Source organism: Aspergillus piperis (assembly GCF_003184755.1).
Source record: "Aspergillus piperis CBS 112811 unplaced genomic scaffold BO85scaffold_33, whole genome shotgun sequence".
In the NCBI taxonomy this organism is placed as follows: Eukaryota; Fungi; Ascomycota; class Eurotiomycetes; order Eurotiales; family Aspergillaceae; genus Aspergillus; species Aspergillus piperis.
In genome coordinates, this window is record NW_020291623.1 from 165,672 (window position 1) to 189,838 (window position 24,167).

The window sequence follows — 24,167 nt, forward strand, 5'->3', positions numbered from 1 at the left end:
ACCGGTCCAGCGACTGGAGAGAGCAGCCACTCGTTGTCCGGGATAAGACCCTACACAGTCTCGTCGTAGTCAAAAATGAACGATAAGTACTGATGAGGGAGACCCCCGTGGCTATAATAACAGGGAATCATACATTCACGGATGAAGTCAGTCCTCCGTCATCCTCGACCAACCAACCACCCCGCCCCTTTCCCCAAATATGAGTCTGATGCAGATAGTATGAACACCGATTCTTATTTTACAAACGATCGTGCATGATTACTGTTTCATCATGTCGCTGCTCACGCTGCACGTCGGCAGCAGCCTGGCACAGGCAGTGCTGACCATTCTCATGACCTCCTATGGCTACGCCGCTACATTCGTTATGTCCTTTACCGTTTGTCGGCTCATTCTATTTGGCAGTCTCTTGCCAATCTATCTGGGGAAGCTGTCAGGCAATATCATCCACACGGGGGTTCGGAACATCCCCAGCCTGCTCTCCAGTCAAGGGAGGAACAGGCTCATCCGAGAGGCAGAAGAGTACCGGGGTCGATGTGAGTCTCTGGCCATCGCCCAGTGTCAAGGCACATATCGCTTCAGCGAGTCCAACTTGTATCGAGTTCGTCCTCAGGGACCAGGATGGATGCCTGACATCCCTTGGGCGGATTTCACGGCGGAGATGGCCATCTGTGGAGCCACTGTCCGCTTCATGCATCAGAAACCAACACTCGACGGTCCCGCAGGCTGCAGGCGCCCGATCATCTGCCTGCATGGGAATCCGAGCAATTGCTTTATTTGGAGAAATGTATAGATGGTAAATATCAATCTTTAGATAAGAATATGACTGACCCCAGCAGATCCTTCTTCATCTGCTGGAGCAAGGTCATGAAGTCTATGCGCTCGACTGGCTCGGGCACGGTCGCAGTGACAAGCCGACCCATCCCGAATCGGTTACCTTGAACTGCATATTCACACGCTTTTGCAGTTGTTCAAGGTCCACAATCTCCGCAAAGCAACTATCGTCGCGCATGACTGGGGAGGATACGTCGTTGACCCCGCTAGTATCTCTTGCTGTCTCCGTCCATGGCTCACTGTCTCTAGGTGCGTCGCATTGTGCGCAATCCCGCAGCTGCCTCAGATGGCCTGCACTTGCCTCCTTCTCCTGAACTCCTTTCTGCCACCCCGTCCGGACGATTGGAACCTTCACTACAGCTTAATCTATGTCATCTGATTTCTTTCGACGGGCCTCCTTGGCGGCTATATGCCCGAGTCAGGAGTGATGCGTTTCATGTCCCCACATTTGTCGCAACCCGAGATCGATGGATACAGTGCGCCGTATCGATCTCTCCCAATAGCCACCAAGGCCAGTGTCTTCCGGTTCGGGCGCATTGTCCCAGTTACACCGCGCTTTGCCTTACATGGCCTCCGGCAGACGCGGATGTAGAAATTGTTGGAGGGTCTCTGCGGACCGCGTCATTTTGACAACCTTAGTCAACAGGCCAGACTGGCAAAGCGCGGGGAAGCGGTCTGACAGAGCTGGAGAGCGTGCCTCGGAAAGGATGACCCAGACGTTGCGGTGGTGTTCGGAGAGCAAGACCCGCTCTTGAAGCTGTACAAGGACATCCTCGTCGATTGCATCCATCCGGCACATATAGTTGAATGGGCGCCACAGGGCATATGGCTTTCTGGAGGAGGCCACTACCCCATGGAAGAGAAAGCGGCTGATATATCCCTCTTGATCGAAAAGCTTGCAAGCCAATGATACAATATGACCTAGATATTTATCAGAGGTTCTGCTCTGCTGGCGAAGGGACAATCCAATTGCAGGCAAAATAGCGAGTTGGCAGCCAGGGAGATTGAGTGCTATTGGGGCAGAATTCACGGATCATCCATTCGCCAAAAGCGAAACAATGTCATAGGACACTCGATGATACATACCCCAATGGATTGAAAACTGAAATAGTGTCGATGTTTACGAATGTAGTGCTGCAGTGAATGCCTCTCCGATCACCAGAGTGGTGAGCTGAGCGTGAGTTTGTTGACTGTAGCGAATTGTATCGTAATGGTCCTGGGATTCTCGCTTTGCTTACCACCATCAACAAACCATTTTGTCACCAGTCTGTCAGACAGCCGCTGAATGAGCGACAATCGAGTCACTGCCCTTCATGTCCTACAGAAGGCAGACTTAGTCTAGCGAAACAGGGGCTACTTTCGTGTGCATATGGGATACATGTCAAGGGAAATAATGGCTTTTTTGTGCCACAGCAGATAAGTGAAGTATATGTTCCAACTCGACTATCATTCCTTATTTCTCTGAGTTCAGAGGCAAGCTAGGTCTCAACGCGAAAGAGACACCTTAGTATCAATGAAAAGCACACTAGTTATCTCAGCTCACACAACTCAATGCCATCAACTGCATCAATAAAAAAACACACCACTCGTGCACCCTACTAACTTCACCCTAGTTTCCTGTTTCCCACTTCTCCACATGTTGAATGCTCCGGAAAAAGGAATAAAAGCAAGAGATTTCAAATCTAGGGGAATGTTTTGGGGAGCACAACGACATCCTAAATACCATATGGCATATTTAGTACGAGTCCATAACATCCTCCTCACTTCTCTTCAGACCACCGCCAGCCAGCGAAATGATGGCATCAGTGGGGATAGGCTCCTGGCGGCGCCCAAGCAGGGAGGCCAAGACTTCAGCCGGGACATCCTCATCACCACGTCGCTTGAGGCCACCACCGGCCAGCGAGATGATAGCGTCAGTGGGAATAGGCTCTTGGCGGCGCCCAAGCAGGGAGGCCAAGACTTCAGCCGGGACATCCTCATCACCACGTCGCTTGAGGCCACCACCGGCCAGCGAGATGATAGCGTCAGTGGGAATAGGCTCCTGACGCCGTCCAAGTCCACCTCCGATCAGAGAACCCTGGGCGTGGGCGGGGATAGGCTCCTGACGCCGTCCAAGTCCACCCCCAATCAGAGATCCCTGGGCGTGGGCGGGGATAGGCTCCTGGCGGCGTGCATACTGACTGTCACTGACCTCATACGGACATATCTCGGTATCGGTGCACACGGGGCCGGGACTAGTGGGGATCTCGACCTTCGCATTGGCATTTTCATTGTTGGCGTTACCCTTGTTTTATAATCAGTCACTACACATAGATTTGAGTATGCATGGGCTTACCTTGGGGACAGGCGCTGCCAGCACCGAAGTAAAGAGAATAACTGCAGTGGCCAAAGAGGTCTTCATAGTGAACCGTTTGATTTCTGGAGTTTTTTTGGGAACTAGGATTTGAGCTTCTGGTGTAATTTCGTGATGGAGATATTAGATTTGAAGAGGAATCGCTCGTTTTATATACCTCGTGTCTAGAGGGATATTCCTTTTCTGTTTTGCCTTGTGTGAGACAACCAATGTCAATGTGTGCGAGGCAACTATCCTTCAGCTCATGTTGATCAACCTACAGCAATATCACTAAATTCAAGCATCCAACAGGCAGGTCGACGATTCGAGAGCTCTCCCCCCATAGCTAGGCAAAGGGCTCGGTCTCACATGAGGCGGGAGATAGCCCGAACTCCGCGGCATTTCGAAATGCAGGGTGAAGCGCCATGTCCGGAGCCTTACGTATGCAATAATGCTCTTGGATGCGTGATGAGCGAAGAAGACCGAGTTGATGGTGCTGAAGCTGCTGTGGTAACGAGAGGGGATCCCCGGGAGGGGTTCGCCTTCGAAATGCCAACGGATCAAGAACTGCCTGATTCGTGCCAACCTCATGCATGATCAAGGAAAACAAGCAATTCAGGCCAACTGAATCTAACGAAGACAATCATTGCTCTCCACTTAACCTGCAAGTAGCATGTCCAGTAGTGAGGACTAGTTTCTGCCGGATCTTACACCCGCCGAGGAGAACTAAGATGAGCTAAAATCTTATGGGTAGCCGGTGATACTCTCGGCCGCGTTCAGCCCCACAAAAAGCACGTTCGTCTTTAGAGGCAAAGTGTGATAATACACAAAAACATACATACATGGCGCCATTTATACTACTAATTTGGATTACGACAATACGCCAATCGTGCGACAAGGACATATTGACCTGACTCCATAATCGGTAGTAATGTGGCGTCATAAACTGAATCCGGGCTCCCAAACCAACAATATTTTGTCGAAGACCAGAAAAGACAACGTTACCCTCCTGGACGACATGTAACTAGGTACAAATTGCATATGTATCTGAACTGTTTTGGGGTCCCTCATTGCCCTTTTCGTCCCCATGATGCTCCATGGCTAAGACGCGACATTGGACCTCCTCGGAATAAGCAATTAACAGCCTGGAGTAGCTCAGAGATATGCTGGCTATCAGTAGTCACAACGAGCTCGACTAGTTTGATCTTGTTAATAGGGCTATTGGCAAATGGCATGATCTTCGATCTATACCTCTGGAACATGAATGTGCTAACATGTGTAGTAATTGCTATTACGGAGGTCCACATGCCCGGCCCACTCACCACACAGAACCATGAAATAGGAAAGATCTACAGGCCACCCAAATCCCGGCTTTTTGCCACACAAATAGTCCATTTGCTTAGACTCAAATGAGCGATAGCTCATGCATGCCTAATAGAATAACACATAATCCTGTGTCATCTCAGTACCGAAAAGGAAAAGCCGCTTGTCTGCCCACAGATCATCTGGCTCGTGCCTTGACCGATATGACACTACTCAGAAACCTGGGAGACCGCACCTAATACGAGCTCACCTTGATGTAAATTTCAAAGTTATATCAGACCATCTGGAATCCCTCCATTTTGGTGATCCGTATGGCTATGTCTCAAGCAGCTGGGCCTCTCCAACATCCCTAATACCAAGGGGAAAGAGAGCAGTTAGATGGTTGGTAAAGCAGAACTACCAATGCAGAGGATCTACTCAACAGTATCACCGCTGGTATCCTTTTTGCATCGGTGAATGCCGGAAAATGTGACATTATGTATTAGTATACTGGTTTGTCCTATTTACCTGTACTGGTGATCGGCCTTCTTCCCACCTAGACGGACTATCGATGTGGCATCTAAACAGCAAAAGCAAAGGCCCGGGCTACCGGCAGTCTCGACTTCCTTCGCCCGAGTATCACCGAGTAGTCGCAATGGAAAAGAATTATGGATTTGCTCCCGCAAGCTGCAGATAGAGGTCGGTTCCACGATCTGAGAGGAGGCCAATACATACTGACCGAGGAGTACAGGCGGGGCCCAGGCAGGGCACCTCAACTGTAGATCATCTTGAATTTGAGTCATCATGTGGTTATAACCATGAGACGCATCCAATGGTGTGCGTGCATGTACACGTCGCCATATATCCTAGAGAGTGCAGGATCTGCAATGTATATATCTGTTGGGATTTTGTATCTACTATATATACTCTTCATGAAGAGACACCGACCAGAGAAGTAAGCTCGCCATAATATTATTTCCATATTCCCTTCTTCAACCTGGCTATATGCCTTTTCATTGTGATTCCCCGAATAACCACATGATGTACGCGCAAATTGCCCAGCGCTCCAGTTCTGAGTCACTGCCTATTGTGAAGGATAGGACTAAGCCAAGGTTTCGGTATCTGAAGGTCGAAGGCATATCTACAATTATTCTCCTTCTTCTTGCCACCTTTGGGGTCATTGATCTCTGTTACCAAGCATACAATAGGATTTACACTACCAACCACATCCACATCCACGCAAATACACAACCCGAGCCAGATATATCTTGTAATTGCGGAGACACCATCACAGAGGCTCTTTCAAACGACTGCAAATATGATTCTTTAGCTGCAGCGTGGCTTCCGCCAGCGTGTCGGAACGACGAACTCACCTCGGCTTTTGAAAAGGTGGGGTCAAATCCGGATGGAAGCTGGCCTTACTTTGCTGATGTGAACATGACGCGACCGCTTTCACTGAAAGAGGTGTCTATGCTTCCTGATACTAGAGCAGGGGGTGGAGAGGCACAAAATGTCTTTTACACGACCCACAGGTGGCATTTGGTGCATTGTATGTATTACTGGAAGAAAATGTTCTTGTCGCAAGAGCTGGGAACAACAATTGAGAGGAGATATAACAATGTGGGGCATATTGAGCACTGTCTGAGGGCGGTACTGGAACAGAAAGAAGGCCTGGACAATGTTACCACGGGGGCTGGAGTGGCGTTGCACTCCGATTGGATCAATGGCAGGCCAGATATGCAAGAGAATCGCCATGGTCATAACCACAAATAATACTGTTTGTGATTATCTATCTATCGAGAAACAAGCCCATGTATTTCTCGATTGAAATCATATAACAGTGCCTTATGTAAAACTGGAAAGTGATGTCGCCTGCTCATCTCAGATCCATAACAGTATGGCCTCATTTCGTTTTAACTGTGTTCTCGACAAGTAAAGGGTGAGGTGTCTTCTTGCAATAGCGACATAGCATCTAACACCACGTAAAGCTTCCATGAATACTGGTCAATATGTCGTCACAGTCATGTTTATGGCCATATGCGCCAGGCGTCTTTTTTTTTTAAAAAAAAAAAAAATAAAGTAGACTGTGAAGAATCTTAGTCTAAGGCTAATATCTATACAAAAGATCCCCTAATATGGATATTCTGGTACCTGAGATGCCTCTAGTATTGCATCCCACATGGCATACTCATTCATAAGGGGATATATATATTGATTTTAAGGGTGGATAGTGTATTATAACAGCAGCCTAGTCTAGAACATGGAAGCTCTTGATAAACTTATCCTGATGTATGTAACATAAGTGATATCTCAGGCAGGGAATGTATTGGAGAGGTAGCATTCCATTATACTAGTTTTGTGTAGCTTGAGGGATACACTTCTTCATCTAGAAGAGCAAGCGAGTTGATTAGAATTTTTGTATACTTTCTAACATTATAGTAAGAATATTTATAAAAGATTCAAGAAGTAATTGAGCAGAGAGGCTAATTATTCTTGAGTTTAGGCTTGTTGTTGACTTTCAGTGTTAAAGTTTTCTGGCATCATGCAGGGGTATATGGGTCACGGAACAAGTATTAATACTGAATAGAAAACAAGCCAGGTAATAGTTTAAGTCATGGTTCCTGGTGAACCTTTTATGGAGATTATACTTGATGTGGTTGCTGAGTACTGTACAATATATATAGGATAAAGAGGAACATGTTTCCTAAGCAAAACCCTCTCACATTCAATAACGGCTACTCATATGATATCAGATTCGATATCCTTATAATAAAGCTCTACTCTAGGCAGGTTGTGGTACACAGTTAGTATAAACTAAAATGACCAGTCATTACCTCTATTCCAAGATAGTACGGGTATGTAGGCAATACATACGAGATCGTTATAGAAGTAAGGATAAGGACATCGTGCTATAAGCGGTGGATCAAAAGTAAGGTTCAGTGGTGAAAGTAAGTAGGTTGAAGGATAGACTGCCTATATCATATCCGCACATCAAGCCGAGTCATTGTACAGCCAACAGAGTAACATCATTAATTAAACATTAACAATGTTCTCAGAAAACATCAAAACGTGCATTTTACTATGAAATTTCAATCTTATTCTGGTTAGGGCCTCTGGGAGTCAATATAAGCATGAAGACTACTATTGCGTAACATCAGCTACCGTTATATGATACTATATATTCAAAAGCTGCACTCTATAGGCAAGAAGTTTCGATTACTTCTACAAATCCAAACCTAATTGGATGGAAAATTGACACGTATCAATCGGTTACGCATATATACTAAAAAAAAAAACCATTGAATTGAACTGACTAAACCAGAATGTAGAGTAGCCTAAACTATTAGCAATCGTGAGTTGATAAATGAAAGGTTTACAACTCTACAACTTAACATCTTGCATATTGCGTAGGAAGGCCAGTGACTCCACCATCACTTTCTCCCACTCTTTGGTGAGCCGGGACCTTCCTGCAGGCAACAAATCTTTTTGAGATAATCTAAGTAGATTGTTCTTATTATAATAATCTGCTAAGATTTCATCAGTCTGAAAAATAACTCAGTCCTTTTTAATTTACAATAATCGAGACAGATGTAAGGTCTCTGATAGGAACATCCTAGTCTGCTATAAATCATTTTAGCATAAGAGGTTTAGTTAACCCCAGGTATACAGAGTAGATTTTAACCCAGTATCCCGGAGGGTATTGGTTTCTCCTTACAAATTAGGCATAGCCTATGTGATGATCGACGTTCGGCTGAAAGGAGCTACGGAATCTGTATAACAGATTAATATGTCTTAAGATTTCTTGAGGTGTGTATACTCAGCCGCAATATGACCGAACTATTCCGGGCGGAACATGTAGATCCCGGAACAAAGGAAGGCGGCGGTTACATACCTTGACACATAGTGCATGTTGCACAGCTTCTCAGGCTTGATCTTTTATCACAAATTACCGCTTCCACTTTGCCGGAAACTTCTATTGTCTCTGCAAAACTGCAAAATATCGTCACAATCTATTGATTATTCAAGCCCGGTATGGCGACCATTCGTAATCAATTCACTTCCTTCGGATCGGGATTGAAGTGTGGGTAGGTGTGTATAGATTATATTACCGATAGAATACCCTGGTGATCGATATAGACTAAGCTTGTCTAGACCGCGCATAATGTCCCGTGTCAGCAGATAGTGGTTCGCCTCGGTCCCAAATTCCAAATTGTGAAGCATGATATAGCGTACTACCATTGCTCCTGAGTCATGCAAAGTACGAATCGTTCGCTCACACGAATCATGAAAAATAGGGAACCGGTATATGGTAATCCAGTCATAGACTGTGACCAGACCTGCGTGTTTATATTGGAGATCGGCATCCCATCGCCATAACCTCATATTGTGATCTGATTCGCTAGACTAAAGAAATCTACCGCCATATTATATTTGATCAGTACCATAAACCGGCAGGTCTCTCATACCATAACGTCACTCCTATAAAGCTCGGTGAGCGAAACTTTAAGTGAGCGTGTGTCTATTCGCCACCAGTGTAGACAGTCTATTCAATTCAATTCAATTCATATTCTTATACCTGATCGAGCCCGCTAAGTAAGATGCTAGCTATGCAGGTGCTTCACCGTTTAAAGTATTAAATATGGCTTTAAATGCTTAAAATCCTTAAAACTTATAGTAAAACATGAAGCAACACGCGCTGCGGTATAGGAAGGTCATTACTGTAGTTAAATATAATTTAATATATATAAAAGTAAAGTGTAGTTATATAAAAATAAATATAAATAAATATTATAGTTAACTAGCCAGCTGCCTGGCCAGCTACTTATAAACTAATCTTTTTTATTTTTTATTTATATTTTTGTTTCTAATATATATATTCTTTTTAATATATATATCTTCCCTGCTAACTCTTATAGAATATATTTAATTTTTTTATTTAGTATTTTTAATATCTATTTCTATAGTCCTGAAGTCTATATATTTCTAATCTAGATTAAGATTAAAATTAAAATTAAATTTAATTTAATTAAACTGCCCGAGCAAGTCTGTTTATAATATAAATTTAGTAATATAGTAGATTATCTGTAAGTCTAAGATAATAGAATTATAATTAGTAATCTTATCTCTTAGAGTAGATTTTTATATAATAATTTTATTAAGTATCTGATTACATAGTTCTATAAAGTAAGAGTATATTAAAAATATATATTTAAAGATCTAGAATTTTTTTTTACAGCTACATCAGTTACTCTTCTATATTTTAATCTTGTAAAAGAAGTATATTAATCTATTTTTATATATATATATTTATATAATTATAAATATATATATTTTAAAAATATTTTATAGAGCATCAGTATCTTCTTCTTAAAAAAGATTTTTATTAGTCTCTGTATTAGTACTGCCATGTATTTTATTTTTTATTATTTAGTTTATTTTTTCTAGAACTTATTATAAATAGTTTTTTTAATAGTACATATAAGCTAGATTATCTGTTAATCTAGCCTGGCCCTGTATTTTACTATTTATTTTATTTTAAAATTTATAATCTTATTTCTCTTAATCTCTATGTGTGCAGGGATTTAGTAAATTATAAAATTAAAATTAGTATTATCTAGAGCTCTGAATTTATTATAGATAGTTTTTATATATAGCTGTCTAGATAAACAGCCAGGGGCTTCTACTATCTGGATTATAAATTAATTATTAATAAAAATATAGATCTTATCAGGATTGTATCTTAGTAAGATATCTTTTATAAAGATAAGAATTATCTTAATATTCTTTAATTCAGTTGTATATATAGTTAAATCTGTTTTAATATTTAGATATATTTTCTGGACTTATCTAATATAGAGATTAATTATAAAGATTTTTATACTTTTATAATAACTACTATTATCTGTATATAAAATAGCGAAGATTAATTAAATATAATAAAATTAGTTATAATCAGTAAGTGTAGTCTTATAAAATTAAATATTATTTTAAATTTATAGTTTCTAGAAGACTAATATAAATAGTAGTAGTAGTAGTAGTAGTAGAATTCATTGACCTGATATAGCTGGCCATACTAGTAGCCTTGCTGTGCAGGTGTTCCCTATGCCCCTAGAAAGGCTATTCATGTATATATAAAATATAAAAATAATATAAAATATAGTATTAACCCTGTATTACTTACTTCAGGTCCTGATATTATTACCAAGATATTATATATTCAAGAAGCCTTATTAAAAAGTTATATCTTACTTTATTCTGCTGTTTCTCTTAGTTCTTTATAAAGCTATATCTAGCTTTATTTTATACTTTTTATATAATATTTATATAAATTTATACTTACTCAAATCTTGCCTAATCTCTGTAAGTTATTATAAATCTTTCTTATAATCTTATACCTGTATTATAGCCTGTATCATAAAATAATATTTATATATAATTTATATAATTTATATATCCAGTATTTTTCTTCAATATCTTTTTATTCAGTAATTAATAGAACCTTGTTAAATTAGTTCAAGAGTTTTATTTTAATTATAAAGTTAGTAATTGTAATAGATTGGTGGTAGCGACAACCTACTCCCGTGTGTACATGTCTATATAAGCAGGATTCTAGGGGTCCGCAGGTAGCTGCGGGTAATGATGGTCTTTTTGGCCTTGTCTGTAGCAACTCCCCTAGGTTGTTCTATGACAGTAATGTAGTGAGCTGCAGCTAACTTATTTATTAATATATTAAAATTATTTTAGTTAACTGCTATTCTCTGCTTTCTGAATCTCTACTAAAACTCAAACTAGAATTTTTAAAACTTTTTATAATTAAATAGAATATATTTTAAGATCTATAATTCTTTATTATAACTGTATTTATTTAAGTTTCTTATTTTGATCTTATATAAGAAATAATTTAGAATAATATAGTCTATATATAATTAAATCAGTACTAAGCTCTAGAATTTATTAAGACTTTTATAAAGTTTAAAAAATATTGTAATCAATTTAAGTATAAGATATTTAGTTAGCTTAATAAGAATTAATTACTATTTTTTCTATTTTTACTAGCTAATCTATTTCTTCTATTTCTATATTATAAAAGAGACAGGAAGCCTACTAGAAATGAAAAATAAAAAAAATACTATAATTATCTAGTCTAAAGAAGCAGTAGTTTATCTTAATATTTAATTTAATTTTAAATTAATTTTTAAAAATATTATAAATAAATAGTTGTAAAGGCAGAAATAAGTCTGAAAATATTAAGATTTATTTCAGTATTTATATAAAATATATTTCTGCTTAATATATATAAGATTTATAATATTACGATTATTCTATAACTCCTGTACTATTTTTTAATATAATATAATCTATAAAGACTGACTAGAAGAACTGAGACTAGAAAAACTATTATTTAATTTTTTAAAAAAGTATAAAAATAAATAATAATCCTGATTAATAATATTTTCAAAGAAATAATAGATAATATATTTAATATAAAGCTTTATTTAATTCTGATTTTCCAGCTCCTGGAGCAGAGAATGGAGGAGGTGGCTATATATATAATTATAGATTTAAAAATTAGTTAACTAATAAAAAGGATCTGATATATAAAAAAATAATATATATTTCTAGAAATATTCCAGGCAGAGCTAATAAATTAAAAATATTAATTAAATTAAGCTAGCCAGCCAGAGCCTGATATATATTGGAAAATTAAAAAAATATTTATTTAATATTCTTAACATAATTTATTTAAAATAATCATTAAGGACTGCAAGCAGATGATTAAAATATATATATAAATTAAGATATAATAGAGACTTACTTTTTATATAGATAAAAATAGATATAGAAACTATGTAGAAACAGTAATTATTATATTAAAAAAAATAAGATCTAGAAAAAGATTTATTAATATATAAATCTAGAAATTATTAGTAATATATATACAGTAGAACTCTGGAACCTGTAACTGGTTATTATATAAATTAGAATTTTAAAAAAAGACAGGACCAGATAAAAAAAATATATATATATTTAATAATAATTAGACTATACTAAAAACTATATATATTCTAAAAATATTTTTTAATTAATATATTCTAGCTCTCCTGCTTAAGAAGATTAAGAAATTATATAAGAAAAATATAGAAATCTATTATTACTGGATTCCTGGCTATAAGAAAATTTATAATAATAAATATATAAATAAAGCTGCTAAGACAGCAGTAAAGAATTAAAAATAAATAAATAGACTGCTAGTCCTAGTATCTATAATAAAAAAATTATATATTAATTAATAAAAGAATAATAAAAAAAATAGTATTTTATTAAGATAAATATTAATCTGTATTTTCAGATTTATTTTTATATTTACAAACATATAGATAATATTATTTATTATTTAATTTATTATAATAATATTAATATTATTAATCCAGCTATGTATTTCAGTATTTCCTATAGAGGTTTATCAGGTATAGCCCTTAATTAAAAGTATATTATATAATAAATAAAGAATAAGTAATAATAAAGATCTCTATAAAATCTTTATTATAATTATTATCTAATCTATAATAGTTTCTAGGAGCTATATCTTAGTTCTTTAATAATTTAAAAAACTTTTAATTTATAGTACTAAGTACTCCAGCTATTATTTCCTGAGATTAAAAAATAAACAATAATATAAAATATTATTATATATTTCTAAGATATCTAGAAGTAGCATAATAACTGACTTACTTTTCTATTATATTTACTAAATTTAGTCAGTAATTTAATATAAGATTTATTTATATAATAAATCTTTTTAATCTCTAAGATACCAGTCAGATAAATGATAGTAAATTTTAATAATATATATAATATATCTAGCTATGATCACTTCCAGGACTTTATTAAATATATTAAATAAAATTATAGATTAGTATAATTTTAATTTATAATAATTCTTTTTATCTAGTTTACAGAGAATAATTATTACTAATTTTTAGAAATATCAGAAATTATAATTTATTATTAAATATATATTATACAGCTGCCTTAAATACTTCTTAATTACTAAAAATAATAAATATAAAACTTTATTAATAATATTAAAAATATTATTAATATCTAGTATTTTATCTATCAGCACCCTGCAGACTGTTTTATATATTTTAATTAAAATTATTACTAGAAATTTGATACTGGGCAGGAATTTATATAATTTTATAAAATTATTAATATTAATTAAATTTATCAGGAAAGAAAGAGAAAAAAAATCTTTTTTAATATTTTTATTTTTATTTCTAATATATTAGCTTCTTTCTACCTGTATATAAAAATAGATATAATTTAATTATCTTTTTAATTTTTTACCTGTGCCCAGTATCTAATCTATTATAAATTTTCTTTATTTTTTATTATTTATTATATCTAGTCTTTATATGGAAAGTCTTCTAGATAAATTATATTTTTCTATTTTATATTTATTTATAAATCTTCTTAAATTTCTTTTTTTAATACAGCGGGATTTTAGTTAAGCAGTAGTATATTACTTATATTTTATATATAATCTTAATATATTCTGGGATAATATCAGAATTAAAATAAATATCTAAATATATTTATAAAATTATCTTATTAATTATTTTATTAGTAATATTAATTAAATGGTCTATAATCTAATCTATATTATTCTCTATTTATATATAATTATATATTATTATTTTAAGATTATAAAGCCAGGGGGCTCCAAGCCTTACTTATATTAATAATATTAGTTTATTTATATCTATATATTTCTAATTTTTATATTTAATTATTTCAGCTGCCTGTATGTATATATCTATTTCTATTTTTAATAGTTAATAATTTAAATTACTATTTATATTATCTGTTTATTTTTACTAGATCAGGCAATCTGCTAGATTTTTAGATATAAATATAAGATTAATGATTATATTAATTTTTATATTAGAATAAATTATTATACTAGGTTTATTTAGCAGTTCAAGCCTATATTTATTAATCAGTTATAAGAATTTTTTTATTTTTTATTTTATATAGATCTCTGGTTCTTCCCATACAGAATAATAGAAATTAAATTTTTCTAGTATAATATATTCTATATAATAAAATTATTATAATTATTTTCTTATTAGATTTACAGTCCCTGTATTAATCTGATTATATATATTATAAATAAATAAGATTTTTATTTTATTTATTTTAATATAATTAATTTTAAGTTATTAATAATTTTAATATACAGGCTGATGCTTCCAGGTGCCTGGATATATTTATTTATATATATATAAATAAATATATATTCTGTTCCTACTTTCTGAATATAATAAATAGTATATATTTATATTTGAGTAGTATATAATATTTTAAAAGAGATTTTTTTTAAAAATTTTACATGATAATTATATCTGCTTCCCTCACAGCGGTTTTGTCCAAAAAGGACTATTATAATCTAGTTTCCAGACTAGCTATAATTATATTATATAATTTAAAATATTTTTCTAGTAATATCCAGTTTTCTGGATATCTGGTAGTGCTTTTTAATTAACTAGAATATTTTTTAGAATATTTTATAATATTTTATTAATAATATTAATTATTTTTATTATTTTTTTTCTTCCAGAGAACAAAGATCTAGTTTTACTGGATATTAAAATTTATTTATTATTAATATCAGTATTAGCATTGTTGCTCCGTTATATTAGATTAAAGATATGTAATATAATTAAAGTTAATTATATACAGGATCTTATGATTCTTACTATTTTTTTATATATAGTATTTTTCTAAATTCTATATATGGGGGTATCTGTAAACCTGATTTTCTCAATATTTATCTATACTTACTGCAGGATAAATTTTTCTATATTTATAATTATACTATTTTTCTGGATCTTACCAGACTCTTCTTAAATATTAATCTGATCTACCTGACTAAATAAGCTAAAAATATTTTTTATATTTTTTTTAAGTTACTTCCAGACTCTGTATAAAGATTAGAAAGATTTCTTATAAATTCTAGATAATAGAAATTATAAAAAGATCAAATCCGGTTAATCTTATTAAATTTTTTTTAATATATTTTATATATTTTACTCTATGCTGGATAATCTTTCTTATAATTAATATATTTAACTTAGATAATCTTACTACTATATTTAAAATATTATCTGATCTAATATAATATAATATAAAAATTATATATATTATTATATAGATATTAGGTTTCTATATAACTATATTTATTATATTTAAAATATTATTTAATGTATTCTGTGTAATTATATTATTAAATATAATATTATTTATTTTTTTAAAATATTTAGTATCTTAAAGCCCGGTTCATATTTATAGATAATATAAATTTAATTATAATTAAAAAAGTTTTTTAGCCCGCTGCTTGGTACCTTTTTAATTATTTAATATATTTAATATTAATTATTTTCCAGTTATAATAGTTCTCTGTTTTTAGATTCTTAATAATATTTTTAATATTATTTTTATTATTTAAATTAATAGATTTAATCAGAATACTATTAATTATATTCCTGTATATTGATATTTTAATTTTAATCTTATTTCTAAAAGTCTCCAGCCAGACTTTATATTTTTATATAGTTTTTATCTTAGCTGTAGTATATATAATTAGATTAATATTTTTTAACTAGAGTTATTTTATTGTTATAATCTTGACTTAATATAATAATTTATAATTATATAATATTATAATCTGTATTTCTTCTATCTTCTTAATAATATTTAATAGGATTATTTTATTCTTAAGATATTTAATAATATAATAACTAATAAGCTTAATAATAATTTTTTTATTTTTCTTTAATTTATATATAAAGATCTCCAGGATTCCTGTTCCTGCCGTGTATTATATAATAAAAATTAAAATTATTATATTAAATAATAATCTAATTTTTTTATTAATTATTCATACATAGGTTCCTCTGCTGGAGATAGACCTAAGTATATATTTAAAATTAATTTAGATTCTGATTATTATAATATTATATTATAGCTAGATAAATTTTTTTTAAAAATAATTATTCAGCTTTCTCAGCTCACACCTCAGGTTTTTATCTAGATTAATAGTAGTAAATATCTCTATAATCTTTAAGATTATTTTTATAAACTATATTACTAGTCTAGAAAGACTTTCTTAATTTTTTTAAATATACTAATAATCACTTTCACATTATGCTGCTGGTTAATTATATATTATATTAAATTAATAATATTACTAGGAACTGCAGAGTTTTCAGTATCAGTTATTAAAATCAGTTATAAAAATAATTTAAGTACTATTCTAATACTACAAGAAAATAAGATTTCTTAAAATTAGTATCAGAATATTGCCAGAGGTGTTAAATATAATTATATAAGAGATAAGGCCCGTAGGCCCTGTAGTAGTTATGTAAATTTCAAAAATTTGATTCACGTGTGGGGAGTTGTTTTTTCCTAATATAAATATATTACAGATTTTTTATATTTTTTCTTATTGCAGGATAGTAGAAGTAAAAATTATATTTTTTATTTATTTAAAAGTTTCAAGCAGGCTTATATCTCTGACTATAAATATTTTTTATAATATTAATATGTTAAATTTTAAGATCAGGTAATCTCTAGTCCTGTTTAAATATATAAAACGGTTTTTGTAATTATCTGTTATATAAATTATTTTATAAATAATAAATAAAGTTTAATATTAAGTATAACTGCAGCTGTACTTTTAAAAACTTTATTAATTAAAATAATTATATATTTCTAGATTCTAATAAACTTTATCTTTATATAAATCTATTATTTTATAAAAATCTACTAGCTGGCAGGGCTGTACTATATAATAATTTTATATAATACTTATAAAATAATTATTATACAGTAGATCCTGCGCATGAGAATAACTAAGATATTTTATATAAAATTTATAATATTTTAAAAGGCTTTAAAACTCTTACTAGTCTTAGTAATAGCCTTAGCCCAGTAAATATTAAATAAAAGAATTTTATTAAGCCAGATACTGAGATATTAGACTGATTCTAAGAATTAAATAATAATTAATATATTTATTAATCCTGGAAAGACAGGGATTATAACTAATAAATAATTATAATCTTTCTATTTATAATACTTCCAGATATTAATAATTTTTAGTAATTTATTTAATTTATTTAAGTCAGAATTAAAAATATAAGAATTTTTAAAATAAATAAGTTTAAACTTATCAGGTGCAAACTTTAATATATAATATTATAATTATATATTAATTTTATAAGAGCTTCTTCTAGCAGCTGCTTGTTAGTAGTATAATTTCTCAATATAATTAAAATAATTATATTATTCATCTAGCTGAACACCTGGATTTTTTTTAAGATAAAATTTAGAATATACTCAGAGAAAAAAAGTATTAAATAATGAAAATAAAATTAACAAAATAGATAAACCCTGTAAAATATTATTTAATATTAGTAATAATTTATTTAAATATTCCTGTATCCAGAGTTAGATTATTTAATTATATAGAAATACTGTTATTCATAATATAAAATAGCTTAGTTTTATTTATTTTAGGTTATAAAAAATAATATATATAATATATAATTATATATCTCTGATATATTTAATAGTAATAAACTAATAATATAATTCCTTCTTTAAATATTATAGATTCTGTTAAAGATTATCTGGGTTATATAATTAATTAAAATATTCTAATAATCTTTAAGATATTTGCAGGAGAGCAGGCTATATTCTTTTATTATTTAAATAATATATATAATAATAATTAATTCCAGTAATTTTCTAAGAATATTAAGTAGTACTATTAATTTATATAATTTAAATACATAAAAATTATAAAAGCTCTCTTTACAGAGAATTATCATGACTAATCTCTAGAAGTATTCAGGGTTATACTCTATATATATATAAATATTAAAGATTATAGTAAATACCTTAATAAATACTTCTTTATCTATCAATATATATTATATATAATTGAAAATAATATTAATATTAAATATTTTATCTGCAAGAACATGCTTAATAATATTTTATATTTAATATTTTATTAATAAAAGAAATTCCAGGATCTTTAACTTCTTAACTATATTAATATTAAATAAGTTAATCTCTAGAGATTTCAGGAAAAAGACTTATTAGAAAATCTTTATTTTTTATTTTATAGTCTCTGCAATACTAGAAAAACTCTATAGAATTAAAATTATTTTAGTATTCTTACTTCTGTTTCTAATTTATTATAATATTTATTATATTTTATAAGACTCCTTCTCTATGGCCGTATATATAATATTTCAGTAGATTTTTTATAAAATATATTTAATAATCTTTATCTTTTTATTTTTTATTATTATATATTCCTGTTATTTCTCTTTTATTTATTTATTTATATATATATATCTTACTTTTCTTATTATCTTTACTGCCTTATAATATTCTGGAATAAAACTAGAATTAGTCTACTTATTAAAATTCATTTATAGAATAGATTTTATAATAATATATTATACTATTTCTATAAGATAATCTATAATAATATTAATTTATTCTAAAATAAAATTTTCTCAATAACTCCACAGGCCTTTTTTAAGATTTATTTTTATAAATTTTTATATTTTTTTTGTATTTATAGTTTTCCAGTTTCTTCTTAATATTAGTTTTACTAATAATATATTTAAGTTAATAATTATAATTATTAAAAAATAATTAGAATTAATATATACTACAAGTATTACTTTACAGATAATTATTTAACTTATAAGCTTAGAGATACTAAAGACTAGATTAATTATAGTTTACTGTTTTATATATTTCTAGAATTATTAAATATAATAATTAGTAATTACAAGCAGAATTATAAATAATATTTAAACTGGGGTTCTTTTATAATTCTTAAATTATAATAATATTTATTTCAAGAATCTGAGAGTCCTGTAAAAAATATTCTATTATTATATTTTTTAACTTATTTATGTTGTATTGAATAATTTATAATAATTCTTTATTTATTATTTAAGTATATTGGGGATTTTCCTGGTTTTATAATATAAATAAATATAATAGAATAGTAAGTTATTTTTTATATTTTCAGTTCTATATTTTCTAGATTATATTATAATACTGGATACAGAGCTGCTTAGCAGCTTATTTAATATTAAATTAGAAAATATTAAATTTTATTCTAAAAACTAGAAGAGGACTTTTAAGATTTATATTAAAATATAAAAATTAGAATCAGGATTATTATTATTAGTTCTTGTTAATATTCTTATTATTTATTATAAAAACTTTAACCAGGCCGGCTGTAATTCCTGTAAGACTATTAATATTTTATATTTAAAATTATTTTTAAATCTAGATTCAGAGTACAGGATCTGCTAGATTCTTTCTAATTATATATTAATAATCTTAATTATTTTATCTGTTAATTAAATATATATAATTCTAGTTATTACTTTTTACCTAGCAGACCATTATCTGATCTTATAATTAAATAATTAGTTTATCTAAAATTTAAGAATTAATCTAGTCTATAGTTCTATAAGAATTATTATTATTATTATTTCTTTTTCCTGTTTATAATTAATCTACCTGTCTTTATTTATTATTTTTATTATTATATATATTTTAGCAAACGCTGGATTCATTATCTCGATCTTTATTATCTTTATTATATTTATTATATTATTATCAGTCTACTAGATAAAAAATATAATAGTGTTTTCAGGATTATTATTTCTAGAGATATTTTTTTATATTATATTTATAAAGGTTATCTTGAATAAAAATAAGATAATTCAGAAATAAGAAAAAATAGAATAATAATATTTAGGCAGTTTTTCAATTAATCTAGTTATACTTTATTATATTTCTTTTTTATAAACTAAGTATATACAGCTTTATATACAGTATATACTTTTATAACTAGTATATTTTAATTCTTTAACTCTTTCTGTCTTTCTCTGCAGATATTTATAAATTTAGTAATATTTTATATGATATATATAAACTGTTCAGTTAGAACAGATATTTTTTATATAATTATATTATTAATAATTATAGCATTAACAGATATATAATATTTAATTATATTTAATTATAGTCAGGATCTGGAAGTCCTATATAATATTATATTTTATTATTCTATTTATTTAAATAAAAGAGATAAATTTAATAATAATTATTAAAGATTTCTGTCTCTTAGGGCCTTGGAGAGAAATAATTAATTAATTTATATAAAAAATCTTAATATTATTTCTTCAACAGTAGGCATTATCTGTTAGTAAAATCTTATAAATCTTTTTTAATTAAATAAGATTTATTAATTTAATCTATATTTTATAGACTATAATCCTTCAGATTAAATAATAAATAATTATATTTTTCCAGAGTTTATATATCTATGAGAGATATTACTAGGCAGTCTCTGTTTTTATAATAAAGTAAAAATTAAAATTTAAATTATTTAATCTAAGCTGCTATATTATAATAAACTTTATAATAACTAGAAGAGAAAAAATATTGTTCTAGTAAATTTAAATATATACTTCTTTAGTCTTTATTAGAATATTTTTTAAAAATATCCTGTAGAACTGATTTACTTTCTCTGAATTATTAAATTTAATAATGATCTAGACTTTCTTTATTAATTCAGAGGGAGAAATCTTAGTTAAGATTAATTTTGATTATATTAAACTAAATAGTAATATATCTTTCTAGATAATGATATTTATTTAATTATAAATATTAATAGAAAGAAAAAGTCTATTTATAATAATTTTTAAAAAATATAGATATTTTTTTATATTCTGACAGAGTATCTTAATCTTTATATAAAAGATTTTGTACTTTTATTATTAGAAATATTTAAAAAGATTCTTTAGTAAGTCCACCAAGAATTCCTATATATTCTTAATATAATTAATAACTGGTTTAGATATCTGAGGACTCTTATTTTTTTTCAAATATTTAAATATTATATTTATATCATGTTAAAGATCCAGAGCATATTCTTAAGAATATTCTGATTTCCTTATAAAAATAATTAAACTAGGCTAGTTGGATACCTTTAATACTATTATTATAATAGCCTAATAAAATTAATATTAAATAATAGCAAAGAAAGTTATAAGAAACTTATTAAAAAATAAGGCCTCTAGGATCTTGCATTACAGCATGATTTCAAAAATTAGATTCCTGCGCAAGTTATTGTTTTTTCTATCGCGTAGACAGTCTAAGTATATGCAGATCCATCTCCAGGCTAGCAATGGCTAGTTGTACTCACTACTCAGAAACTGCGAATCCACTCCTATAGTAGTAATCCTCAATCAGTGGGAGGGCGCCAGGTATACGGTCATTACATGTCTCCAATAATGTTAGTCATCCTCTCTGATGCCTACATCGAGTGAGTTAGGGATAGAAACCTTAGGATCTAGCTCTGAGATGTATATGCTGGAGCTTATACTGCCTTTGACTATACTAGTGTACTCGTGCCCACAGATCTCTTATACCCCGTTGTCAACCAGAAGGATTTCGTGCCGGAAGAGTCTTCTTTCGTATTAGGATCTGCAGTGTGTGATGTGATAATGGTCGCATGATGAGACTAATTGTAAATGCTGTTCAAATGCCGATCTCTGATTTGTAGAACCTGCCAGTAGAAATGGTACTACTACTGAGTCAAGTAAAAAGCAACAATGAAAATGAAGACATATAAACTCCTTGCTACCCGACCAGAATTTTTCATCTATCACCCTTTCAGATCCAACCACAACTGACTATCTCTACATTATAACCTTGATTTACATCCACTGCTTTCCATTTCACAATGAAGCCCACCAGTGCGTTCGCGACTATTGCCCTCACATTCGCCGTTTCTGTAAATGCCGCTGCAACGGGGTACTGTGATCCTGGCTTGAATTACTGTTCTTCTGTGCTCAATGACGTCGGTATGTTGCAATTCGACTGGCATATTAAATGATTTTTCCTATCGCAAAGTGTACTGACGTAACAAGGCAATAATGATTCAGCAATTAGAGATGCACTCAAAAGTCATGGCAATGATTTTGCCGCGAAAGCCCCGGCACTCTGGTCGAACTTTCTATTCCATTGCAATGATGACAGATCACTTACGGTTGTTGAGAGCTGTGTCGGTTTCTGCCAGAACAATGGGGTTGGAAATAGTGACACTTGCTCCAATCAAGGGCCATGGATTTGAATGTATGTATATTACCTATCTATACCTTAAGATGCTGAGTCTTGGTTGTAGGTTGGTAGGTGATAGGAAGTGGTCAAAGACCACGTTGGCAGGGGTGGTGAAGGATCAGGTGATGCCTGGCTAAAGTGAAAGTCTCTATATTCTATGGCACTTGAAACATTGTGAAGTATATCTCATCTTGGACGGCAAGGAACAACAGGAGATGATATAGCTGTTCTGGTTGCTTATCAAGTTGATATATGTATGTGTTCAATAACTGGATACGCAGACAACTCATGGAGTCAGCAAAGGTTTTTCAGCCAATGTGAAGCCTAGCTTAGATATAACATATACATCCTATTACACTACATACTTACGGCTCCACGGTATATCTCAAAAATATCCATTTTCAAGTAACACTAATAAACCTTTCAACTATATTATGATAACTCTCTTAGAGTGGTTATACCTAACCGTTATACCTTAACCTAACCTTAACCTACCCGTCAGGTTGAAGTATAGTCAGGTTAAAGTATAATGGTTAGGTATAACCACTTTATACTTGTAGTTATCAGCCTTCTTATAATTATTATTAGAGCAGTAAATTTCAGTGTATTAGTATTTCTATTAGGGATCTGGATTAGGTAGTTCTTCACTATACTAGTTAATATATAAAATTAATTAATTATATTCCTGAGGATGATCTTGGCAGGGACTAATTTACCCAGACAGATCTAGTTTTTTTTTGTTTAGTTAGATTATATATAATTAGAATAGCTAAGAACCTTTTCTAATCATACAGGGATTACTTAATCTTTATCTAGGGCCAGTTTTCCTCAGTGTATACTGTCTTGAGATTATATAATAACTGCTAGTAGTAATTACTGACTAGAGAATACATGCTACTTGAATCTTATTAACTAGTTACAGAGTGGTTAGTATATTAACTACCATAATATCTATTAGCTTCTATCAGAGATAAAGCTGGTTTATGTTATAGTAGGACTCCAGAAAACTTGGAAAGATAGAGATAAGAAAGTTGACTAATAGTCTCTGAAAGGCCTTAGATCTAGGATTGATCCACAGATAGGCATTGGATGTTCATGATTTCCTGTTTGCGTCGTCGATGCTGGGTCAGGGTGGGAGACATGAGTAGACGTAGTTAAACCACTAGCATGAATGGAATTCCTTGGATCTTGCATGCCCTCGTAAGGAAGTCACCTCTGATAGCAAGTGGACAGCACGGCCGTAACTCCAAGACACTTCCAAGTTCCTCAGGAATGGTTTTCCCTATTCTAAGTAGCCTGGACTTTAGTATGTTTACTATTCCTGGATACAGGTGCTGTCATTCTACATAAGTCCCACGGATACCTATCTTGTCGTATTGACTCCAATCCGATGTTTTGATAATATCATGTGATCACATGTACTGTATTGTACGCGGGAGATGAGACCAAATGAAACATGAAAAACCTC

At 30.9% G+C, this 24,167-nt stretch overlaps 4 protein-coding genes across 4 annotated transcripts; 3 read left to right on the plus strand and 1 right to left on the minus strand.

Moving 5' to 3' along the window:
* Window positions 1–271: 271 nt before the first annotated feature.
* BO85DRAFT_493199 (haloalkane dehalogenase family protein) lies at window positions 272–1,145 on the plus strand (the record flags this gene model as incomplete). The annotated part of the gene is made up of 2 exons (XM_025663817.1): window positions 272–784; window positions 837–1,145. The coding sequence occupies 2 exons, from the start codon at window positions 272–274 to the stop codon at window positions 1,143–1,145; spliced, it is 822 nt and encodes a 273-aa protein (XP_025510223.1).
* Window positions 1,146–2,241: 1,096 nt separating this feature from the next.
* On the minus strand, window positions 2,242–3,232 carry BO85DRAFT_408345 (uncharacterized protein; the record flags this gene model as incomplete). Its single annotated transcript, XM_025657396.1, has 3 exons — window positions 2,242–2,892; window positions 2,953–3,115; window positions 3,167–3,232. The coding sequence occupies 3 exons, from the start codon at window positions 3,230–3,232 to the stop codon at window positions 2,567–2,569; spliced, it is 555 nt and encodes a 184-aa protein (XP_025510224.1). The 3' UTR covers window positions 2,242–2,566.
* Window positions 3,233–5,425: 2,193 nt separating this feature from the next.
* On the plus strand, window positions 5,426–6,382 carry BO85DRAFT_454193 (uncharacterized protein). The gene has a single exon (XM_025661221.1). It carries the CDS (start codon window positions 5,507–5,509, stop codon window positions 6,236–6,238), a length of 732 nt encoding a protein of 243 aa, XP_025510225.1. The 5' UTR covers window positions 5,426–5,506; the 3' UTR covers window positions 6,239–6,382.
* A 15,874-nt stretch (window positions 6,383–22,256) lies between these two features.
* BO85DRAFT_431963 (uncharacterized protein) lies at window positions 22,257–22,819 on the plus strand. The gene is made up of 3 exons (XM_025658357.1): window positions 22,257–22,443; window positions 22,510–22,714; window positions 22,764–22,819. The coding sequence occupies exons 1-2, from the start codon at window positions 22,323–22,325 to the stop codon at window positions 22,710–22,712; spliced, it is 324 nt and encodes a 107-aa protein (XP_025510226.1). The 5' UTR covers window positions 22,257–22,322; the 3' UTR covers window positions 22,713–22,714; window positions 22,764–22,819.
* Window positions 22,820–24,167: the final 1,348 nt, after the last annotated feature.

Excerpts from the sequence above, each read along its gene's own strand:
- BO85DRAFT_454193 (XM_025661221.1), top strand. The coding sequence starts at position 5,507 with ATGTACGCGCAAATTGCCCAGCGCTCCAGTTCTGAGTCACTGCCTATT.
- BO85DRAFT_431963 (XM_025658357.1), top strand. The coding sequence starts at position 22,323 with ATGAAGCCCACCAGTGCGTTCGCGACTATTGCCCTCACATTCGCCGTT. Across the intron at positions 22,444-22,509 it reads TTCTGTGCTCAATGACGTCG|GCAATAATGATTCAGCAATT; the intron begins GTATGTTGCAAT and ends TGACGTAACAAG.